General features: G+C 38.3%; 5 protein-coding genes across 8 annotated transcripts; 2 read left to right on the plus strand and 3 right to left on the minus strand.

Moving 5' to 3' along the window:
* Positions 1-1351: 1351 nt before the first annotated feature.
* LOC127797610 (uncharacterized) lies at positions 1352-2317 on the minus strand. Its single transcript, XM_052330651.1, has 2 exons — positions 1931-2317; positions 1352-1824 (listed from the first exon to the last, which is right to left on the minus strand). The coding sequence occupies exons 1-2, from the start codon at positions 2051-2053 to the stop codon at positions 1735-1737; spliced, it is 213 nt and encodes a 70-aa protein (XP_052186611.1). The 5' UTR covers positions 2054-2317; the 3' UTR covers positions 1352-1734.
* A 1580-nt stretch (positions 2318-3897) lies between these two features.
* On the plus strand, positions 3898-6307 carry LOC127797664 (uncharacterized). Its single transcript, XM_052330757.1, has 2 exons — positions 3898-4416; positions 4719-6307. The coding sequence occupies exons 1-2, from the start codon at positions 3898-3900 to the stop codon at positions 5442-5444; spliced, it is 1245 nt and encodes a 414-aa protein (XP_052186717.1). The 3' UTR covers positions 5445-6307.
* Positions 4270-14864, minus strand: LOC127797663 (uncharacterized). 4 transcript variants are annotated; one of them, XR_008022261.1, is made up of 9 exons: positions 14422-14863; positions 14208-14313; positions 11762-11854; positions 11456-11651; positions 10845-11023; positions 10050-10300; positions 9400-9554; positions 8468-8706; positions 4270-4410 (listed from the first exon to the last, which is right to left on the minus strand). XR_008022261.1 is itself a non-coding variant. In XM_052330756.1 (8 exons), the coding sequence occupies exons 1-8, from the start codon at positions 14735-14737 to the stop codon at positions 8539-8541; spliced, it is 1464 nt and encodes a 487-aa protein (XP_052186716.1). In that variant the 5' UTR covers positions 14738-14863; the 3' UTR covers positions 8359-8538. The 4 variants fall into 4 exon arrangements, 1 of the variants encoding a protein (XP_052186716.1); XR_008022260.1 differs by lacking the exon at positions 4270-4410 and adding an exon at positions 7760-7928; XM_052330756.1 differs by lacking the exon at positions 4270-4410 and having other exon boundaries at positions 8359-8706.
* LOC127797665 (uncharacterized) lies at positions 5686-6376 on the minus strand. Its single transcript, XM_052330758.1, has one exon. The coding sequence runs from the start codon at positions 6212-6214 to the stop codon at positions 5822-5824; it is 393 nt and encodes a 130-aa protein (XP_052186718.1). The 5' UTR covers positions 6215-6376; the 3' UTR covers positions 5686-5821.
* Positions 14865-16096: 1232 nt separating the features above from the next.
* On the plus strand, positions 16097-16967 carry LOC127797721 (non-specific lipid transfer protein GPI-anchored 14-like). The gene is made up of 2 exons (XM_052330848.1): positions 16097-16461; positions 16645-16967. Exons 1-2 carry the CDS (start codon positions 16134-16136, stop codon positions 16875-16877), a joined length of 561 nt encoding a protein of 186 aa, XP_052186808.1. The 5' UTR covers positions 16097-16133; the 3' UTR covers positions 16878-16967.
* The last annotated feature ends 3314 nt before the right edge of the window (positions 16968-20281 follow it).

Genomic DNA, 20281 nt, shown 5'->3' on the forward strand with positions numbered 1-20281 from the left:
TAGATTTACGTCACGGGCATTCCAAGCATAGATGATGAATTGATTTGGTATGAGAATTACTTAAGAAAGATACGTCAGTGTTAAAAGAGTACAAGTTCATAAGGAGTTTGTCTCAGGAGGGTCATGAATCCATTACAAATAGCCATGCCTCAAACGAGCAAAGGCAATGGCACATGGGACCTCTCAACCAGATTAGATCTTATTTTTGCGTGCCGAGGTTGTTTCGATTTGGATAAATTGTTTGGGAGAAAGTTTGGGAGAAAGTGAAGTGACTGCTTTGAGAAATGAATTCTGTGAAGTTATTTTTCTACTATTCTGTTAGTTTCAGGTTCTCTTTGTGTGAGATGTAAAAGTAGACCTGTGTAAGTTCATTTAAAGTTAAAACATGTATGAAATTTTGGAATGTAAGAATACTCTCTCTTTATTTAAATAAATACATAAAATAGTGTTTTGAGAATCTATTTGGTTGAAGCGGGAATTAGCTGAAAATTTACCAAACATTAGACGGTTTTCTATATAAACCGTGGTCTATTAAAGTTCTATTTTTATTTTAGTTTTAAAGATTAAAAAATATGATAATAATTTGATATATTTGAAAAGAGTTGATGTCAATTATTTGAATATCATATATGATTTAGTTATGACATGAATAATTTTGTTTAATTTTTTATTCATGGTCATGAGTAAAAATGTTACTTAATATACTTTTAAATCTATTAAGTATTACATAATAAATTTTACTCTTCTGCATCATAACCTAAATTAATATATATTTATTTACTTTATAAAAATACGTCCTACTTTGATAATAATTTGACCTGAACCATAAACCTCTCTGCTTTATGGTTCAATACCTCTGTTAATTTAGTACACATTTACAGATTGGTTTGTGTGCGAAAGCTTATTTAGGTTCCAATTCCAGATCTATTGTGGAAATGGAGACACCCACATTGATAGCAGGTTTGGTTCTAGCACTGAATGGATCTCAGCAGATAAAAGGGAAGACTGAATCGAGGCTTATCAATTGGTCTTTCATATTGCAAATAGAGCATATCTTGTTTAGGAACATTTTTTGAAATGATGACTAGGATTCAACAATGGTTTTGAGTCAATGATTGAAGAACTTACGCGATCCAAATTGAAGCAGACTTAGCAGAGGGAACTGAAGTCCCACAGGTTTCATAGAATTACTTGGCTTATGTACACTATAAAAGAACACGCTGTGTGTGGCCGCCTAATTCTCTCATTTTCCAGTTCCAGCAGTAAATTGCCGAGCCCTCGGCAGTAGATTACTTTCAGATTAAAGAATGCTGCCTAACCTGGCCGATGGGTTTGATTTGAGAATAAAGCCTTATCAAAAAATTAAAGACAATGTCTTTCTGTCATCCAAATCAGAGGCTACAAACACTACTAACATATAGAAGAATTGAACCCAGATCACAATCTGTAAGTTTGTCTCCCTATTCAAGACAATTAAACTCCTACCAAGTCTTGAATTAACCATGAACTACTCAACCAATCTAATTCAAACCAAATTCCAACAGGAGGTTAACACTGCGATCGAAATCAAACTTTGCACATTCTGCATTGGAATTCACATACAAATCAAAGCTCAGAAGTTCAAGCAACCAAGTGCCCAATCGATCATATGGTCATCATATTAATCGCACAGATAGGTACAGAATTCCAACAACACGAACACTGCTGAGTTCATTAGAAAGAGCGTAAAAATTCTCACTGGTTTAATTGGGAAATGGATCTGGGGGGAAAAGGAGGCAATCTGAGCACAGCTTCCTCGGTCTCAATCGGGTCTGATCTCAATATCTACATACACAAAATCCAAAATCTTCTTCCATTACATAGAAATCCTTGACTTATAAAAAGCATCGATGAACAATGTGTGTGTGTGTGTGAGAGAGAGAGAGAGTACAGGGTCTCGGAGAAGTGGTTTGGTGTCGTCTTTGGCGGGTCTGAAAGGGGGTTTCTTCCGTGTAGTCTTGGGCTCGCTTTCCCCACTGTTGCATTTTCCGATCGAAATCTCTGAAGCTTTCATCTTTCTTTTAGGGTTAGGGTAAGGGTTTCTCTGATCTCTCTTTCTCCGTCACCGACCCCTTGCTGGCAATGCGGTCGAGGAGGAAGAAGGGCAGTTTCGATAATCTAAGGAACCACCAATTCCCTTCTCGTCAATTTATCAAAATTTTGATCCTCCAGTCAGTCCATTCTAGTGTAAATATTTTTGAGGATATATAGCCTCACTCAATTCACCAAACTTGTACTTTTGGCATCCATGGACGGACTATGACGACGACAGCCTTAGTCTGATCTAAAGATACAAGAGAGCTCCCTACAGTATTTAAAAGATATAGATGTGTTTGATCGTATTACTTAAAATTTAATTTTATTTAATATTATTTAAAAAATAAAAACTATCCCACTCCGTTGAAAAATAAATTCTATGAAAATAAGTTTTAAATGCTTGTACCAAACATATTTTTTTATAAAAAAATTAATAGTGTTTGATTATTTTTCATAAAAAATATGTAATAATTATATATTTTTCATGATAAATATGTGTAATTAAACACACTCTAAGTGTCCATGCCTCTACTAATTCTTTGTTATTATTATTATTATTTTGAAGTTAATAATAATATTATTATTAACTTAAAACAACATTTTTTAAAGATAATTATTAATTAAAAAATATTTGGACTGTACCGGCTCAATATTGGCCCGACCTTGACCTGATATTAGCCTTGCCAGTCTGCAATATTATCATTACCACCTCCCGTTTAGTACTTATGTTCTCGCTTCAGATTATATCATCATTAATAACAGATCTCATCCTCATTAATAACAGATCTTATTCGTATTTAATGAAGGTTTTGTCAGTCTTGGATATCCGATCCCATTACCATGCAACGCCCAATGCAAACATGCACGTAAGAGGTTCTCTTCTCCTCCTATATAAACCAATTTTATCAGAGTTAATGTATGTTCTTTTCTAATTTATTGATACTCTATCACTTTTATCTCTTGCTTATTTAAATATTGGAGTGCTTGTAGGTGCTAGTCACTCCCCCCAGAATTGATTCCCTGTCGTTACGAGCTTACGCCTGACCACCCCTTCTTTTGGGTTAAAAAGAACAATATCTAATTTATTATTAGTCATTAATTATGTGTTACATTCTAATAAAAATTGTAATACATGATTGATAATACTCTTAGTTTTCCTCTTATTTTAAATGGTTAAAATCCACATCTACATCTCTATTTTCTGTTTTTTATTAATAAAATTTATAATTATTATTTTATTAAATAAATTCACTAAATATATATGATAATAATTCATAAATTTTAAATCCTATTTAGAAAAGGAAATAGCGGATTCATGTATCTCTAGTCTGGCCTGGTAGAGGTCACATATGTTACCGACTACCAAGACAGACATTACCACGCACAAAATGCCAACATGCAAGCAGCCTGAAAAGGTGAGAAATTCAACCCCATCCACTGCTTCCCGTAGCTGTACCTTCAATTAATCAAATGGGAGTTTATATACACTTTTATTTATTTTTAATTCTTACAAAAAAAATGTTTATAGCAATCAAAAATGGGAGAATATATAAATAATAAATATGATAAAGACAATATCTCTGATGATATAAATAAATATGTTAAAGGGTTTACAAAAATGGGTCTAAAACTAAATAAAATAGCCATGCCATCCATCCCATGAAAATATTGAAAAGAGCCCCACATCCTTGGCTTCCAAACAAACAAACAGCCTTCTTAATTGGCAACCCGAAAGTTACCGAAATTAGCGACAAAACATACCCAAAATAGCAACGACAACTTCTATTCGGAACGCCGCTAATTAGACAAGCCCCCCAACCAATGAAACCAGAACCAGAAGCAGCCTTCCAATCTCGTCCGAGACCAGAAGCAGCAGCCTCACATTCCTTGTACCGGCGGCCGGCGATGGGAACCTTCACCCCATCCACCACCACCGCCTCCACCGTCACCACCACCACCGCCACCACCGAGTCCTCTTCCTCCACCGACACAACCACCGCCTCCCAGCTCCTCGAAATCACAGTCATCTCCGCCCATAACCTCGCCCTTGGCGCCAAATCCCTACGCACCTACGCCGTCGTCTGGGTTCACCCCGACCGGAAACTGACCACCCGCATCGACGACCAGGGCCACACCACCCCAACCTGGAACGAGAAGTTCGTGTTCAGCGTCGATAATGACGAGCTGAATTCCGAAACCTCCGCCGTGATGGTGGAGATCTACACATCGTCCTGGTTCCGCGACAACCTCGTCGGCACCGTCCGGGTCCTCCTCACCGACCTGCTGCCGCCGTACGCCAGAGCCCAGGCCAACTCCGGCACCCGCTTCGTCGCCCTCCAGGTTGTAATATATTGTTAATTTACAAATTAATTTTATCATAAAATAAAATATTATTCACTCTTCATTACACAACACTTTATGTTAAATAAATCGCACCTAAACAAACATATTTCTGTAATTATCTCTTTTAAGTAAAAAAAACTTTTCTGTATTTTGTGGCTTTAACCCATTTAAGATGAAAGCTACTAAGAAAAGTTAATAAATAAATAAATAAATAAATCATAATATAAAATAATAACAATTTAATCCATAAATCCTGGATAGTAATTATTTGGATTATTGTTAATTAATACTTAATACAGGTCCGCCGCGCTTCCGGCAGCCCGCAGGGAATTCTGAACATGGGCGTTTCCCTGGTCAACAGCACTATGACGGACCTCAGTGCCTCCGCCGACCTCAAAATGCGTAAGGAAGATCTTGAGGATGAAGAGAAGCGCCGACTCGAGGCCAAGATCCAGCTATGGCGCTCCAGAAGCGAGAAAAGCGAGCCCAACTACGACGATTACCCGCCCAAAGGCGGATCCATGTGCAATGGCACGGGCACCGGGTCCACCGTCAACGGATCGGAGCTCAGCTCCTCCGACGTCGGACCATCGGCGTCGATCGTGGCCGCCGCGATCGCTAAAGGGCTATACCCGGAGAACGGGATGGCGACGGGAAAGGCGTCGGTGCGGGTGCCAGTGCCGGCACCTTTGCCGGCGCCGAAGGCAGCGGAGGATGCTGGTGACGGGGGGAGCTCGATTCTGGAGGATTTGACGGTGGAGGAGGCGGTGGCGAAGGGGTACAAATCGAAGGCGGTGAGGTGGCGGGCGGAGCTGCCACCGGTGCAGAGACAGGGGTTAGAGAAGGCGGGAAGTGGCCGGCATTCGCGGCGGCACTCCGACAACGGACTTTTCTCGTGCTTTGCCTACGGGATCGAATTCCACATCGTTTGTGGATCAAGTAGTAAAAACAACGGCGGCAACAGTGGTAGATCGAGCAAGAAGATCCCGGACCGATCCATTAAGCGTAGCCCTTCTGCTCACTAGCCCTAATTAATTAATTAGGATCTCATCACGATGAACCTAATATACATACATATATATATATATATGGTACGCTGTGAATAGTTTAAATTAGGAGACGAAAAGGAAGCTGATTTTCAATCTCTTCGTACGTGTTCATCTTAATTACATTTAACTATATTGAATTCGTGTCTTTTCTTTCTCATCAACTACTGTTATTAAAAGACTAGCTAGCTAGTATTTCAAAAATTCAGTCACTCGGATCTGCAAAAAACATGATATTACAACTCGAAGAGATAATTACATATGCTTATTATACATATTAGGGTTGGTGGCTCTCTAGACTCTCGCTAATTAAGGAGAAGAGAGATTACATTACATGCTTAATCGATCATTAGTAGTTATTTACTCCAAAATGGAAACCAGCTTTCGTGGAGTTTGGACTGGTAGGAGACCATGTAAATGAGGAAGATGAGCAGAGCGGCAACACCCCAAGGCGAGCCGCCGGCCCGGTGGAGGGAGTCTCTCTCCGGCAAGGTGACGTTGAAGGGGACGAGGCGGGGGTCTTCGCTGGAGAGCAGGTGGACAAGGAGGAGCAGAAGCACGGGAACTACCATGAGAAGGATCTTGAGCTGATCCATGAGGTCTTCGAGCTTGGACTCGTAGTTGATGTACCAAGTGAAGCCGAGGACGAAGAAGACGACGGCCAGGAAGAAGTAGAATTGGATTGGCAGCAGGGTGAAGTAGTGGAGATAGTCGTAGAAGGTAGAGGACCTGTGATAATTCCTGTCCATGGCTGGCTGGCTGGCTGGCTGGCTGACGAGGAGGAAGAGAGAGAGAGAGAGAGGTTTGAAAGGGTGTTTGGGAAGTAGGAAAATGGGGGGAGAGACAATTATGGGGAGGTTTTCTCTGGAATCAGCTGGTATATTTTTCTGGCCAGAAAGTTGATCGGAGTGGAGAGGGTATAAATAGAGAGAAGGGAAAGGGAAAGGGAAAGGGAAAGGGACAGGGCAGACGTGGCGTGCAATTGCTTACGTAATTGTATAATAATTATTATATTGGGTGGTTGTTATCTCACGCTCCCCAAGTGCGTTTGGGACAGTATGGGGATGATTTTCAATTATCAAGAAGATAAACCCCCTATTTGGAAACTACTTAAAATTGCTTTTTCCAATTTTGTTCGCCAACTAATGTTGCTAATTACATTTATATATTAATGTAATGCTATTGGTGGCTTTGCCAGAGCTGAGAAGGAAGGTCCTTTACTTACAGAGAAGGCATTCTCACGAGTCGTTCATCGGGCTTCCGGATGCTTCCAACTCTTTTTTTTTTTTTAACGGCTGAGATTCATGTCAAGCAGGTGCTCAATCTGCGTCCGCCACGTATCACCGGCCATTCGATTGCCTTTGGCAGGCAGGAATATATAAAAATCCCAAACCCCGAGGAATAGTAGCCAGAAGAAATTAAAGTAAAAGGGGCGGGGAGATCCTACAAACTTTTCGTGGTCCATCTCTTCTTTCTCTTTTCCTTCTCCATTAAGATTCTTTTTCTTTTTTTTTTCTTTTTCTTATGGAAATAATATTTTATTTTCAGTTCCCGTACAATAAATCCTGTATGTTCTCTACTCCCCTCCACCGCCAAACCACGCCGACCCTTGCCAAATTACATTATATAACTTACTTATTATAAAACTTATCTGAAGGATGTTGTTTTTAATAAGGTTTAAATATTCAATTTAAATTACAAAAGATCCAACATTAAACTAAACTTCAATTATTATAAAGAGTCTACATGTAATTCACTTCTTTTTAACATCATTGATGGCTTGGCCTTGTGATAAAAAAAAAAATGTTTTGAGACTATTCAAAAGAAAGCAACCCACAAGAACAAATTCTAAATTTAAATCTCAAAGATTTTTTTTTTTTTTTGGGTCGTAAAATCACGTTTGATTTCGCTGATATAGACTATAGTTGTCATGATCAAATTAAGGTAAAACTTCCCCCAATGATCCAAATCATACGTGGGATAATCCCAGGTATCAAGAATACCAGAAAGTCAGAAGGTCCGATCCACGAATCATCCAGTTAAGTCCATCATCAGGTGACTTGTGCAAAATGCTTGTGGCATCTGATGTGGCAGTTTATGATTGGTCCAAATAAATGTTATATTTTAAAAATTATAAGTATATTTTACTAAAAATTATAAAAAAATTTACTTGACCCTATAGAATTTAGGAACCAGTGAGTTCCCAAACTTTTTCTGACCCAGGAAGGGCACCTATTTTAGAGACTTCACCTGCACCTACTTGTAATGGGTACAGGTGTAATTGCAACCAAAAATTGCTCAGAGAACCCATTATATAACACCACTCCTAAAATATGAAAGACCAATCCAAGAGCGACAGAGTATAATGATGTTGCCCAGGGGTCGGGGCAAGTATACATGGATTTAGATCCTCATGGTAACTTGGCCTATGGAGTGTAACGTCTGCAGGATCTCATCTGGACCCTACACGGACATAAATGATTGAGAAAATTAGATACATATACAATCATCTTTATCCAGAGTCAGTACTTTTTTTAAGTCTAATGGTAAGCTTCGTTCATTCCACCTATTGCCCCGCAAGTCTACTAGTCTTACTCTCTATCCATACCATATTAATTGTGTTGTGTCCCGTACATTTTATCTTAAAGGTGCATGAAAACTAGGACTATTTGATACGTTCTTGAAACTAAACATGACTGCAAGAGTGAGAAGAAGAAAGTCTTCGTCTTAGCACTGATGTGTTTCGCTCATAATTCAGAAGGCATTGATTCTAGTACCCTAGCTTGACGATCTAATTTAGTAGGCCCGTAAAAGAGGAATACTAAATTAAGCTCCATGCTTTCTGTTTCTTTTGATCTACGCCTTCTCCTTAAGTAAAACTCTATCTCCGAAAAAAGAAGAAAAATTCACTCTAAAATTGAAATAATATAATAATGAGTACTAATTAATTGACAATATTAACAGCAACTAGGCTCAGATATCAGCTACATGGGATTACTTACATGAATCCTATTTCAACCGTCTGCAGGTCAAGGTGCAGATTTGTTTCTGGTCAGCCTGGGGGCACCAACACTCAGGTGAAAGGGTAGAAGTTTGCGAAGAGCAAACTGCCAAGAAAGATATAGGCTGCACAATATGCCCATATCAAATATCCCCACCTCTTACCAGTTCCAGGAGAGACCATTAAATATGAGGCGAACCAGTAGAGAGGTGGACTGGCAGATAAGAACCGAGTTGCGACCTGTAAAGCAATCCTGTGTCAAAAGATATGATACATCAAGGCATCTCCCTAACTCTATATCTTACAGAAAATCATAAATGAAGTGAAACTAGATGAAAAGGTCACTTTTTATACTTCAAACTAAACAAAATTGTCATTGGCCATACCTTTTGTAATTTGACCAGGAACAATGTCCTATTTCCAAAAGAATGTAATTTGAAGCTTTTGTTAGAACTTGAACTGAAGGGGAAAAGTTATTCCCACTCCAAGAGCGTTAATCACACTCCACTGTAGCGTAATTTTACCACATTACAATTGAATGCAATTAGTAATTTTTGAAGTGGGAATAACAGACCCCAAATGAAGTAGCAAGTCTGGTTTTCAGCAAATCTGAGGAGATGAAAAAACATATCCATGTACTGAAACCCAAGAGATGATTTAACCGACAAAGTCATATTTTGAATGTTCTTAGGGTATTCTCTAGCTAACTTCCTTCCCAAAAGTGAAGGGAATTCCTCTGGCCATTTGAAGTGCATAACAGTAATTTTAGCTAGTAAATATTAAGCAGTTACAAACCAAAACTAGAAGATCTGCTTAAATTGTTCAATTAAACTTTTCAGTCTACTCACAAAGGTCAGTAGACTGTCTCCACTCAAACTTTTGAATATTTTGCAATTATAATTTATAATAAAGAGGGATTAGTGTGGGATCGACCTGCACATGCATGACAAAAAACGTTGTGGCTGCCATGAATCCCAGATGTAGAATAAAAGGAAGGACAAGCTTATCAGAAAATTCATTTTCTACCGGAAGAGTAACAGGAACGTATCCCTTGATTGCTCGTTTCCTCCGTCTAAGAATCTGATCCTCTGTCCAAAAACACACACACACAGAAGTTACTGGAGTGAGACTGCAGTTTGTAATTCCAACTAAAGCCGTCTATGCTTCAAGAAATGTACAGCTGAACCAATATCAACCTTTCAGCATGCTACACCACTAAAAGTTGAATCCAAGCAAAAAAAATCTGCTTTTCAAATCATTATATTTCAGGATGAAATAGCATCCTAGTTGTAAGCAAAGGGGTTCCCCTTAAGTTTTATAACAATGACAAATCTTCAGCTACAAAATTGCACGTGCAACAACATTTACACCCACTATATATATTATAATTGGAAACACAGAGCAGTCCGGGTATAGCTGGAAGGAAAGACATTGGTGGTCAACCAAAAAAAGAAAAAATAGAGAATCAAAGTGTACTAGAGTAATGCACAAAAAATTAGAATGGACTGACGTATCAGTCCACTCTCAGAATGAGTTATGCCCCAATCTGTTTAAATTGGTGTTTTTGTTCTTAAAAATGGTACCTTGCTCTATCCCAGAAGAGGGTGCAGCCAGAGTGTAACCACTATCTGCTCTTTTGTCTGTGACTGTAGGAAAAGTCGTGGGCACTAGGTTTTTATTCTCAGGAGAACCTCGGAAACCCAGTGAAATATAAACTTCCGGACGTAGATTTACATAATGGACGATTGAGCAAAGTGCCAAAGACAATATTGGAGATGCAAGGAGGAAATTTGGCAACTGTTTTACTTGGAAATATCTCAAAAACCCCACTCCCCTGAAATAAAGGAATATTATTGATGTAAGTTCAAAATTAAACACCACATCTATAATTTGGTTCGCAAAAAAAATAAAAAATCATGTACACTTCTATATTTGATAAGAAATAGATAGCTATTGCTCAACAAAAATAGAACTCTAGTTTATTTATGTCATGACCCTAGGAGCAATAAAGAAAAAAACTGAAAGAAAAAACCAGTAGACGCTAGCTTGTTCCTTTCATTTTGGATCAGGTTAAAAAACTGCATCACCATATCTGCAACTCAAGTATGAACTTCTGAAACTAGTAATTAAAATTGATATAACTCAACGATCCTACAAAAGGAAATAAAAAATAAAGAAAACACATAAAGATTTGTGTTGCAGTAACTGCAACTCGAATGGATTGCCCAGCAATTGCATTCAGGACTCAGAACCTACTATAAAACAAAACCACAACATGGATCTAGAGAATGACATACAAGATGCATATCCCTACAGGCAATGGTATTATGATGAAACAGGTAATGAATAAATTAACTGAAAACATATCAATGACATACCAATAATGACTTTGAATATAATTGTACAGTAGAGGAAATCTTGCCGTGCACCATGGCCTCGTTTCAACTGGAATGTGTCCAAGACAAATATTCCAGTATCCATATGCTTGAAAAGCAATGAAGGGTACAAGAATACAAAGACAATGCAGAGCTCCAGCAGTAAGAACCTGCACTGTCAACTGGCATGGGACAAAAATTAAAGGAAAATGGCAGCAGTAAGTAAACCAAATTTGATAATTACTGACATGGTTGAGAATCCACAGAAATATAAATGAATTTCCAAGTTGATCCCTGAAGAAAATAATCCAAAATACATGTGAAAATGGTCACTGAATAAGGAAAAGGAATGGCAATGTCACAGGCTGCATATCTTTCACCAGATGTCAGTATCGGGAACACTAAAACCAAATTGATGTAGGTGATTGTATGTGAATATTACAATGGCAAGTGTGGAACAGCTTAAATCAATATCTTACAAGCTACATGGAACACTGTCCAATACTCTAGAGGGCTAACTGATCAGCACATGTATGCAATGGTTGGATAAAGTATAATCAACTGAAAGTAACATGTGCCAATCAAATCAAGTCAAACAAAAATAGGAAACTTACATAGAAATGCCTTTTACAAAAGAGAGCATCATAAGCCTTGTGCATGGTCTGATAACAAAGATAACCTGCATTAATCACCCCATTTGACCTTGTAGCCCCTGAGAGAGCAAGCAAAAGTGTAGCAAAATGATCTGCACCAGACATTAAATGATACAATCCCCCAATCGAAAACAAAGAGTATAAACTTTCAGTATATCTGCAAATAACAAAAACAGGTAATCAACATTTACATATTTGAAGTTTTGGTACAAAATATAAGGATACGGATTAAAGTTTAAAATACAACAATGTAGATAAGAAGAGTACATTGAGGAGTAGAAAATAGAAGCTGGATTGAAGCAAAACAAAATCGTTGCTCTCAGTGCTCCCTCTCGGTCCTTCAAAATAATAACTGAAAGCCTGTTAGAGAGTAAAATAGGAAGAAAAAATGATAATCAGATGTTAAAGCATATTTATAACCACATAAGCATAGAGAAAGATATTCATGCTAATTTGATAAAGTTGTCCATACTTATGGCACAACAAATTTCCAACTCAAAGAGTTATAACCTTGATAGCATCATTAAATTTGATATTTTATGCTGTCTGCATTTATTGCAAAACAAATCCCCAACTCAGAGACACAACCTTGACAATATTATTAAAGTTAATCTTTTATGCTTGGCTAGCAGTTAAATGATAATATGCAGCAAGAAAACACCTACGAAAAAAATGTGGACTTATTTATTCCTTAGGTGGCGTTTGTTAATCAAGATATACATAAGAAAAGGTGGGATATAGAAAGTATTCCGGATGTTTGATCTTTTTAACATATTTGTTAAACTTATCTGGTGATCATTGGAAAAGAAGTCACGTGACTTCTTATCTTGCTTATTTAAGATATACTTATCTCTCCCCCCCCTCAAGATAAGCATATCTTGGTCTTTATAGATAAGAAAAAAATGACGATTGCGTCCTCTAGTGCATTTTAAAAAATTTAACAAATAACTTGATGAAAATCTTGAAATGCTTCCCAATCTTATTTTGACTATTCCATATCTTGGTCCGGAAAGTATTCCGACCTTATCTTAATACTCTCTTATCTTGCTCATTTTAACAAACGCTACTTTAGCAAAGTAAGTATAAAAAAAAAAATGTCAATGTGCCTCTACACGGTAATATAATAGGTTTTCTTTTCTTCACCAAACAAGTAAAAGAGATATACACACACATAAATATGAACCACAACCATAAAGAACTACCAAAATGGTAGCTTAAAGTTTCTACTAGTATTGCCCAAATATTTCTCTTCAACAATGTCAAGTCCTGTAACTGCCAATCATTATAATTGGTCAGAAAAATAACTGAAAAACTCTTTCAAAAAGAAATAAGAACAAATCAATTTTTTCTTTAATATCCTTGGATTTTTTCCTCCTTCATCTATATCTGAGGTTTGCTTAGTTTCTCCATAAATTCAATCGTATGACTTCCAATTTTTATTGGTAAAAAGTTTTGAGGAAAAAAGAAAAACTTAAACAGAGAACAGCAATTAAAATAAGAGCAAGTCTTAGTAGCAATGATAAGATTGCTCCTTTGTGACTAGCAGATCTTTCAAGTTGTAGAAACAACCTTTTTGCAAAGTAAGGGAATGTCAGATATAAAGACAACTCTCCCCCAACCCTTGCAAAGCAGAGAAACCTGGTGCACTGAACAATTAAAATAAATCTGTGGATCTGTTTCAATATGTTGCCAAGTAAACTATTTTTTGGTTCTAAAACTAAATATACTCTTATTTATTTATTTTTTTGCTAATGAAAAATAAGTATACTCAAGTGAAGTATTTAGTATATTCGTTTCAGAAATTGCTTTTAAGAAATAGTCTGAAAATACCCCAATGTTAGGGGTAAACAAGAGTTGTCTTCACCATCTCCAAAAATCAATGCGATAAAATGAAAATTAGATGAAGATAAGACCACATAAAAAAAAAACAAAGCTTCTAAAATTTTCACAATTCTCAATTTCAAAAACAAAATATGAAAACAGAGAGATTGTACAAAATGAACTTTTCTCAGTTTGAATCCCTAAAATTTCGGCTCCCATCCCCATTCTCCTTCTCTTGCTAAATACACACACAAACTCACATGCAAACAAACAAACAAGGATTACATATCCAAAAAATGAATATCAAAACCTAAAAATTCCTCCAAGAACAAAAGGCATCTCTGCCCTTATTTTCAAAAAGTACAAGAAATCATATTGAATCTCCAACTAGATGAGGAGTTATATATTTTAGTTGGTCTTTTGATATAATGTGAAATCTGAATTCATGTGTTTTTTAAGATTATCTTCAGTTTGAAAACTATTCAGTTTGCACAACTCTATAACCTACCTCTCATTGCACCTAGAACATTATGTAAGACTTTTGCCCAGTGAATAATATACGTTTCTACAGCGGGTAATATTCTACAAGTTGGTAAGTTTCTACAATCAGTAAAATTCTCTCATTGCGTTTAGAACTTTATATTAGTCAGTTTCTACAGTCAGTAAATATTATTGGGCAGTGAAAGTAAAGAAGAAACGTTAGACGTTAGAAAGTTCTGCATCATAAAGACCCTTGGACTATGAAACTTCCAAACCCATAAAGCGTGCCATGCATGGGTTACTGCTGTCATACACGCGCGCGCGAATAAAGTACACAATAGCAATATATACGTATGCACATATACAAGAACTATCTAGAGCTGCATAGATGATAGACTGGCCAGAAACTCACTTGTACAGGTAACTTGCAGCCAAGACAAACGCAATGTTGTTAATTACATATCCAGATAACCCCAAGACAGCTCTATATCCAATAACTGGAATCAACGGTGCGAACACTGAAACAAGAAATACAAAAATCAGCAAAAACTTCAAAATTCCACTAAACAGGACTATCTAGTGATAGTTCAACGAAACATTATGCAAAAGTGAATTGACTCGCCCACCTGTGTGGGAGAAGAGAGAAATGCAAAGAGGGAGGAGAGGAAAGAAGGCGTAGGACTGCTCATACTCGTATCCACACTGAGCGATGCGGACGAAATAGACGCTGTCCCACACGATGCTGTCCTCGATCGCCCTCGCAATTCGAGGGAAGAGAATCGGCGGCGAAGAAGAAGAAGAAGAAGAGAGGCAGGTAGGGTTTATGGAGGCGGAAGTGTCGTAGGGACGGAGGAGACTCCGCCATAGAACGATTAGGGAAATCAGGAGGAGCCTCGAGGCCATTGCTGTTCGGATGATCATGCGATTGTGCTTAGTTTCCATCGCCGATTCGGTTGCCACTGGAGAGATGGGAGAAGGGGTAAGCGTTCAATTGGGGGGGGAAATCAAACTTGAAGGCCTATTTCCAGGGCAATTGCGGCTACTGCCAGAGCATGTCTTCATTCCGAAAGGCACTTGTACAAATGTTGAAGGTTTGTATGACGTTTACCCCTGTAAGTTTTCTCTTAAATCACTTTCACCCCCACAAAATTGAAAACCTACAGTTTCCCACTGAATAAAATCAAATCATCCTAACCATACCACTGCGGTGGTGGCAGCGGTGACGGTGAGCCGGGGTTTTTCAGTTTTTGAGTCCTGGGATAGTATGGATAGAAAATAATAATTAAAAAATATTTCACCTTTTTGAAAAATCAATGAGAATACAGACGGAATTAAAGAATATCAAACAAAACATAATTGAGCTGTTATCACATGCAAATGGGTGGGTGGGTGGGTTGATGGTGGAGTTTTTATTGCTTAATCTTGATCGGTAGATTAGGATTTAATCTGGGCTCTCACACACAGTTACAGTTGTGACTTGTGAGAATGAGATCCACTTTCACTTTTAAGTGATAATTAATTATTAGTTAATAAAGTTTTATTGACAGAAGGCACATGGCATGGCATCTTAACAAGAGACAAAGTTCTTGTCACGGGCCGTAACACACACACAAAAAAAAAAAAGGCCCCCCCGATCTTTCACGGGTTCCCAACACCAATTATATATATATATATATATCATCCTATTCCTATTCCTATTCCTGTCCATGGAGGATATATATAGAGCTATCTATCCATTTCATTTCATAAATTTCCAATAATGTTCATAAAAATATCATTTACACGTGATTGTGAAACACATTAGTTGTGGGGGAGACCAAGTTCCACCAAAATGCTGCCAAAAACAGAGTTTGAGAAAACCGCCATTCACCAACTCTTCACATGCGACCTCTGCATCATTGCTTCAATTATTTTCCCAATCACCATCAACCTTCTTATTTCCCCATTAATACTTGGGTTTTTATATGTCACTTAAAGTGAAATAAAATAATAATTTTATTAATTAATGAGATCATCGTCCATTTTTTCATTTTTCAATAATGATTCGCCACTTACGTTTTCTAATCTAATCTGTTTGAATTCTTTTAATCACGTGACTTATAAATTTCGCTCCATATATTTATTATTATTAAGATGTAAATTCAGTAGAAATCAAAATAAAAAAAGAATTAAAAATATCAAAGTTAAATCTCTTGCTAACATACCCACCCACCCACAAAATTCAGCCTCAACGTTCATGTGATCTTGACATATATATTAATTCAACCATTTTTTTCTAAAATGGGGAAAAAGCATAAAAGGCGAAGGCAGCATCTCTTGAGTATCTCTCTGAGTTGCAATGGACTCATCAAAGCAAGCGTGCTGCATCTTCTTCTTGCTGCTGGCTGCTGGTTCTGCGCACGCAGACTTGGAGAAAGACCGGCAAGAATGCGCCGACCAGCTGCTGGGCCTCGCCACCTGCCTCCCCTACGTCGGCGGCGACGCCAAGACTCCGACCATCGACTGCTGCTCCGGCCTCAAACAAGTCCTCCACACCGGCAAGAAGTGCCTCTGCATCTTGGTCAAGGATCGCAACGATCCCAACCTCGGCCTCAAGATCAATGCCACACTCGCCTTAAGCCTCCCCGCCGCCTGCCACGCCCCGACCAACATCTCCGAGTGCCCCGGTAACTATTAGAATGACGTGACGTGACGTGAAGTGAAGTATATTTTTTACTATTATATTTTGAGTCATGTCAAAACCGTAACTAGAACAAAAATTAACGAGACGTACGATGATATTTTTAATAATCATTTTATATGGACAAATTCTGCGTAAATTAGAATGATTTTTGCAATTGTGTCTCCAGGTCTGCTGAAACTGGCGCCTAACTCACCCGATGCGAAGGTGTTCGAGGACTTCACTGCAGGCAACAAGGGGAGCGACAGCAAGCCGCCGCCGGCCGACAGGAAGGGGAATCCTAGTGGTGGATCGAGCTCGGAGATAAAGAGCGACGGCGGGAGGGGAAGGAGATGGCTGGGAGTTGAGATGATTTCTGCAACTCTCATTGCCGTGGTAGTTCACGTTTTGCCAAACCTGTGACACTGAAAGATATTCCACTGCTACACCATTAATTGTTTCTACACTCTTGTAATGTACTTTCTTATTTATATATATTATAATTCAATCTTATATGTACTTACTCTCTCTCATTTTCTTTCTTCATCGTTCGTTCACCCACACGTAACGTTCCAGTGTGGGAAAGTTTTGGGTTAGCCAGAATCGAAAGATAATTATATTTACACGCAACTTTCTCTACTCTTACCTGCTTTTGAATATTATAATTTAAGCGCCCAAATAACCATTTCAGTCCATATTGAAGCCTTAATTGGACGCCAAAAAGAATGAGAATACACGCTTAAAGGCAATAATAGTCAAAGGAAATAGAGAAATTATTGACGGTTGATGTGTCAACAATAGGGGGTTGGGACCCATTACAAAATAATTGAAAATTTGGGCAATCTTTGAGCTAGCTAGCATTTGGAATTTGGTTGATTAATTGGCAATCATTGCAGAATCCTATGAGAGGAAAGGTAGCTGCTTTGCCAAAGCCCAAAACAGCCTCATGGAAGCATTTGTACAAAGGAAGGGGATGGTGAACATATATATACAACAAAAATAATTACTCGGGTGAAGTTTGGAATTTGGGTTATTAAAAAAAATTATATATATTATATGATTTTTTTTTTTTTTGTTTTGAAGTAAGACCTAATAAGATCTAAAAATCATAATTTTGAAGTAAGACGTAAGAAGAGGTCGACAACTAAATTATATTAATTCTCTTTAATTTAATCCTTCTTTAAATATTAGTCTCCACAAAAATTAGATAATTTGTTTAAACAAGATCCAAAAATGAGAAAAGCGGGAGCATTAATTAAGTATATTATTCAAATAATAAAAAATTAAAATATGACCTAGAAAAGGAAGTAAAAGACAAACAAATCTTGTAGCTACAAAATGAATGGGTAAATTTAATATAAATATAAATTCATTAAATTTTAAAAACATAATTGTTTACTTTTTAAACTTTAAATTGTTACTATCTGTTCAGTAAACTTTGTTCAATATTAACCATCCATTGCCCGTTATATCTTGTAAACGGAAAAGACTTACGTGGTTAACAGATTCTGAAAAAATTTAACAAATACTCACTAAACTTTAAAGATGTAAATATTTATTCATTGAATTTTGGATTATTATTATGTACTCATTGAACTTTGTTCAACATCAACCATCTATCACCCGTTACATTACCAATCTTTCAATCGAAAAATGCCTACATGACTAACGAAATTCGAAGTGGCTCAATCAAACCTTATTTTCAGCCAACTCAGTAGCGTGCGCACACATACACTCTCTCATTTCATTACTCCAACAGCTGCGGTTAACGCCCGAGCGGTAAGGCATTAAGAGGTGAGGCGACGAGGGGCACTAGGCAACAAGGTGGAGGCGGTGAAAGAGTCTTTTATCTCTTTATCTCTTTTTTCTATATCCTATTTCCTTTGCTCCAACAACGATGATTAGCGGGTGAGAAACAAGGCAATGAGGCACCAGGCAACAAGGCGGCGAGGCGAGGCAGTGGCGGCGAAAGGGTCGACAACAACCGTTACTACTGAAGCTAAGTTGGTCGAAAATAAGGATTTGATTGGGCCATTTCAGATTCCGTTAGCCACGTGGACATTTTTCGCTTATAAGATCAGACGGTGATGTAACAAATGATGGATTGTTAGCGTTGAGTAAAGTTCAATGAACGTGTAATAATAATCCTGTTGCAGGTATTTCCCATTCTACTCTATACAGGTTGGGCTCAAAGTTACGGGCCGGCCCAATCGCATAAGGTCTAGTAGACCTTGAACTGAGTTCACAGAAGCGAGCTCACCCTATCGCTGGAGCCCAAGCTTGGATCGTAGGACCGAGCGGGCTTGATACGAACGAGCTCCCAGCTACGCTTCGAGCGAGCTCCCAGCGACTCTTGCAATTCGTCGGCCTGGTCGATCAGCTCGCATAATGAAAATGTCATATGCCTGAGAATATTAGCAGCTTATAGGCCGCCCCAGTTGGCCTCATCAAGCCCAATTTGGCCCCGCCTTCTCGCCCATTTGGCCAGCCCATATCTGTCCCATCGTTGTCCATTTGCAACATCATTACAACCGTGTTTTGATTTTAGCGTGTTCACCTTAGATCTCATCCTTATTAATGACGGATCTCATCCACATTAATGAGGGTCCTGTTGGCACCTTACTGATGCGTGGACGCTTCCGCTGGCGCCAAAAATTCTGTCCCATCATTTGCAGACGTACAACATAGATTGAAAGACATCTCGTCATCTCTTATATATATCAGCCAACTATTTTCAGGGCTAAAGTATGCTTTTCAAGCCAACTAACTGGTTCTCTACAATTTTTACTTACTCATTCACTTACTTGAGCATCGGAGTACATTGTAGGGACTGCCCGGCGGGTCAACAAGTCGAACCAGATAACCTATTCTTTCCCTCTCGGATTCATTACATCAATGCGGGCTAACGAATCGAGGTCGACCAATTCTGAGCGTCGACAAATCCAAAGTTAAAGTGAGTAAATAATTACATTTTTAAACTTTAGTAAGTGTTTGTTAAATTTTTTCAAATTTCGTTAGGCATATGGACATTTTTTGTTTACAAGATGTAACGGGTGATGGATAATTGACATTTAACAAAGTTCAGTAAGCAGATAATATCTAAAATTCAGTGAGTATTGAGTAAGTAATTATATTTTTAAAATTTAATAAGTATATGTTAAATTTACCCCAAAATAAATTAATGGTAACTAATAAGTAATTCCTCCACATTACACGGTAAAATATTGACTAATTAATAAAGTGTGTGAATGCTATATATATATATATATCAGAATCCCAAGGAGTGAAGTTGTCTTTAAGCCGCCGCATAACGGAGAATGGAATATCTTTATTCCGACGAGCGAACGGTTGCTGAGCAGCCGCTAATTCATGGGCCTCTCTCGCCATCCCCACAAGCATATTCTGCTTCATTCAAAACATCCTGGTAGAGAACTACAAAGTTGAGCATCAAACGGAACATCCACTATCTTCTCGGCGAGGAGATATGAAACCTTGGCCGTCAGCAACCTTAGTTCTCTCGCTTTGGCCGTTGTTGAATTCGGCCAAGTATTGCTGCTAATCCCGTTCCATCTTCAAGTAGAAGAGTACTCTCGATTCGGCCAAGGAGGCTGCTGCCGGCCAGGGCCGGACCTTCCATGAGGCCTGTGAGGCAGCTGCCTCACGGCCCATGAAAATTAATCAATTTGGGGGCCCATAAATTAGAACCCACTTTTTGGTGAGCCCAGCCGCCTAGCCCAACCGCCCACGATTTTCCCCTTCCCCTTCGAAGCTTTGCGATCTCCCCTGCCCTTCTCGCTCTCGCTTTCGCTGCCCTCTCTCGCTCAATC

This window comes from Diospyros lotus, chromosome 3, assembly GCF_014633365.1.
Source record: "Diospyros lotus cultivar Yz01 chromosome 3, ASM1463336v1, whole genome shotgun sequence".
NCBI classification, from domain to species: Eukaryota; Viridiplantae; Streptophyta; class Magnoliopsida; order Ericales; family Ebenaceae; genus Diospyros; species Diospyros lotus.

Coding starts and splice junctions, on each gene's coding strand:
- LOC127797610 (XM_052330651.1), bottom strand. CDS start 2,053: ATGAAAGCTTCAGAGATTTCGATCGGAAAATGCAACAGTGGGGAAAGC. Junction 1,825..1,930: donor AACCACTTCTCCGAGACCCT/GTACTCTCTCTC, acceptor TTGTGTATGTAG/ATATTGAGATCAGACCCGAT.
- LOC127797664 (XM_052330757.1), top strand. CDS start 3,898: ATGAAACCAGAACCAGAAGCAGCCTTCCAATCTCGTCCGAGACCAGAA. Junction 4,417..4,718: donor CCCGCTTCGTCGCCCTCCAG/GTTGTAATATAT, acceptor TACTTAATACAG/GTCCGCCGCGCTTCCGGCAG.
- LOC127797665 (XM_052330758.1), bottom strand. CDS start 6,214: ATGGACAGGAATTATCACAGGTCCTCTACCTTCTACGACTATCTCCAC.
- LOC127797663 (XM_052330756.1), bottom strand. CDS start 14,737: ATGGAAACTAAGCACAATCGCATGATCATCCGAACAGCAATGGCCTCG. Junction 14,314..14,421: donor TTCTCTCTTCTCCCACACAG/GTGGGCGAGTCA, acceptor TTCTTGTTTCAG/TGTTCGCACCGTTGATTCCA. Junction 9,555..10,049: donor CTCTTCTGGGATAGAGCAAG/GTACCATTTTTA, acceptor GTTTTTGGACAG/AGGATCAGATTCTTAGACGG.
- LOC127797721 (XM_052330848.1), top strand. CDS start 16,134: ATGGACTCATCAAAGCAAGCGTGCTGCATCTTCTTCTTGCTGCTGGCT. Junction 16,462..16,644: donor CAACATCTCCGAGTGCCCCG/GTAACTATTAGA, acceptor TTGTGTCTCCAG/GTCTGCTGAAACTGGCGCCT.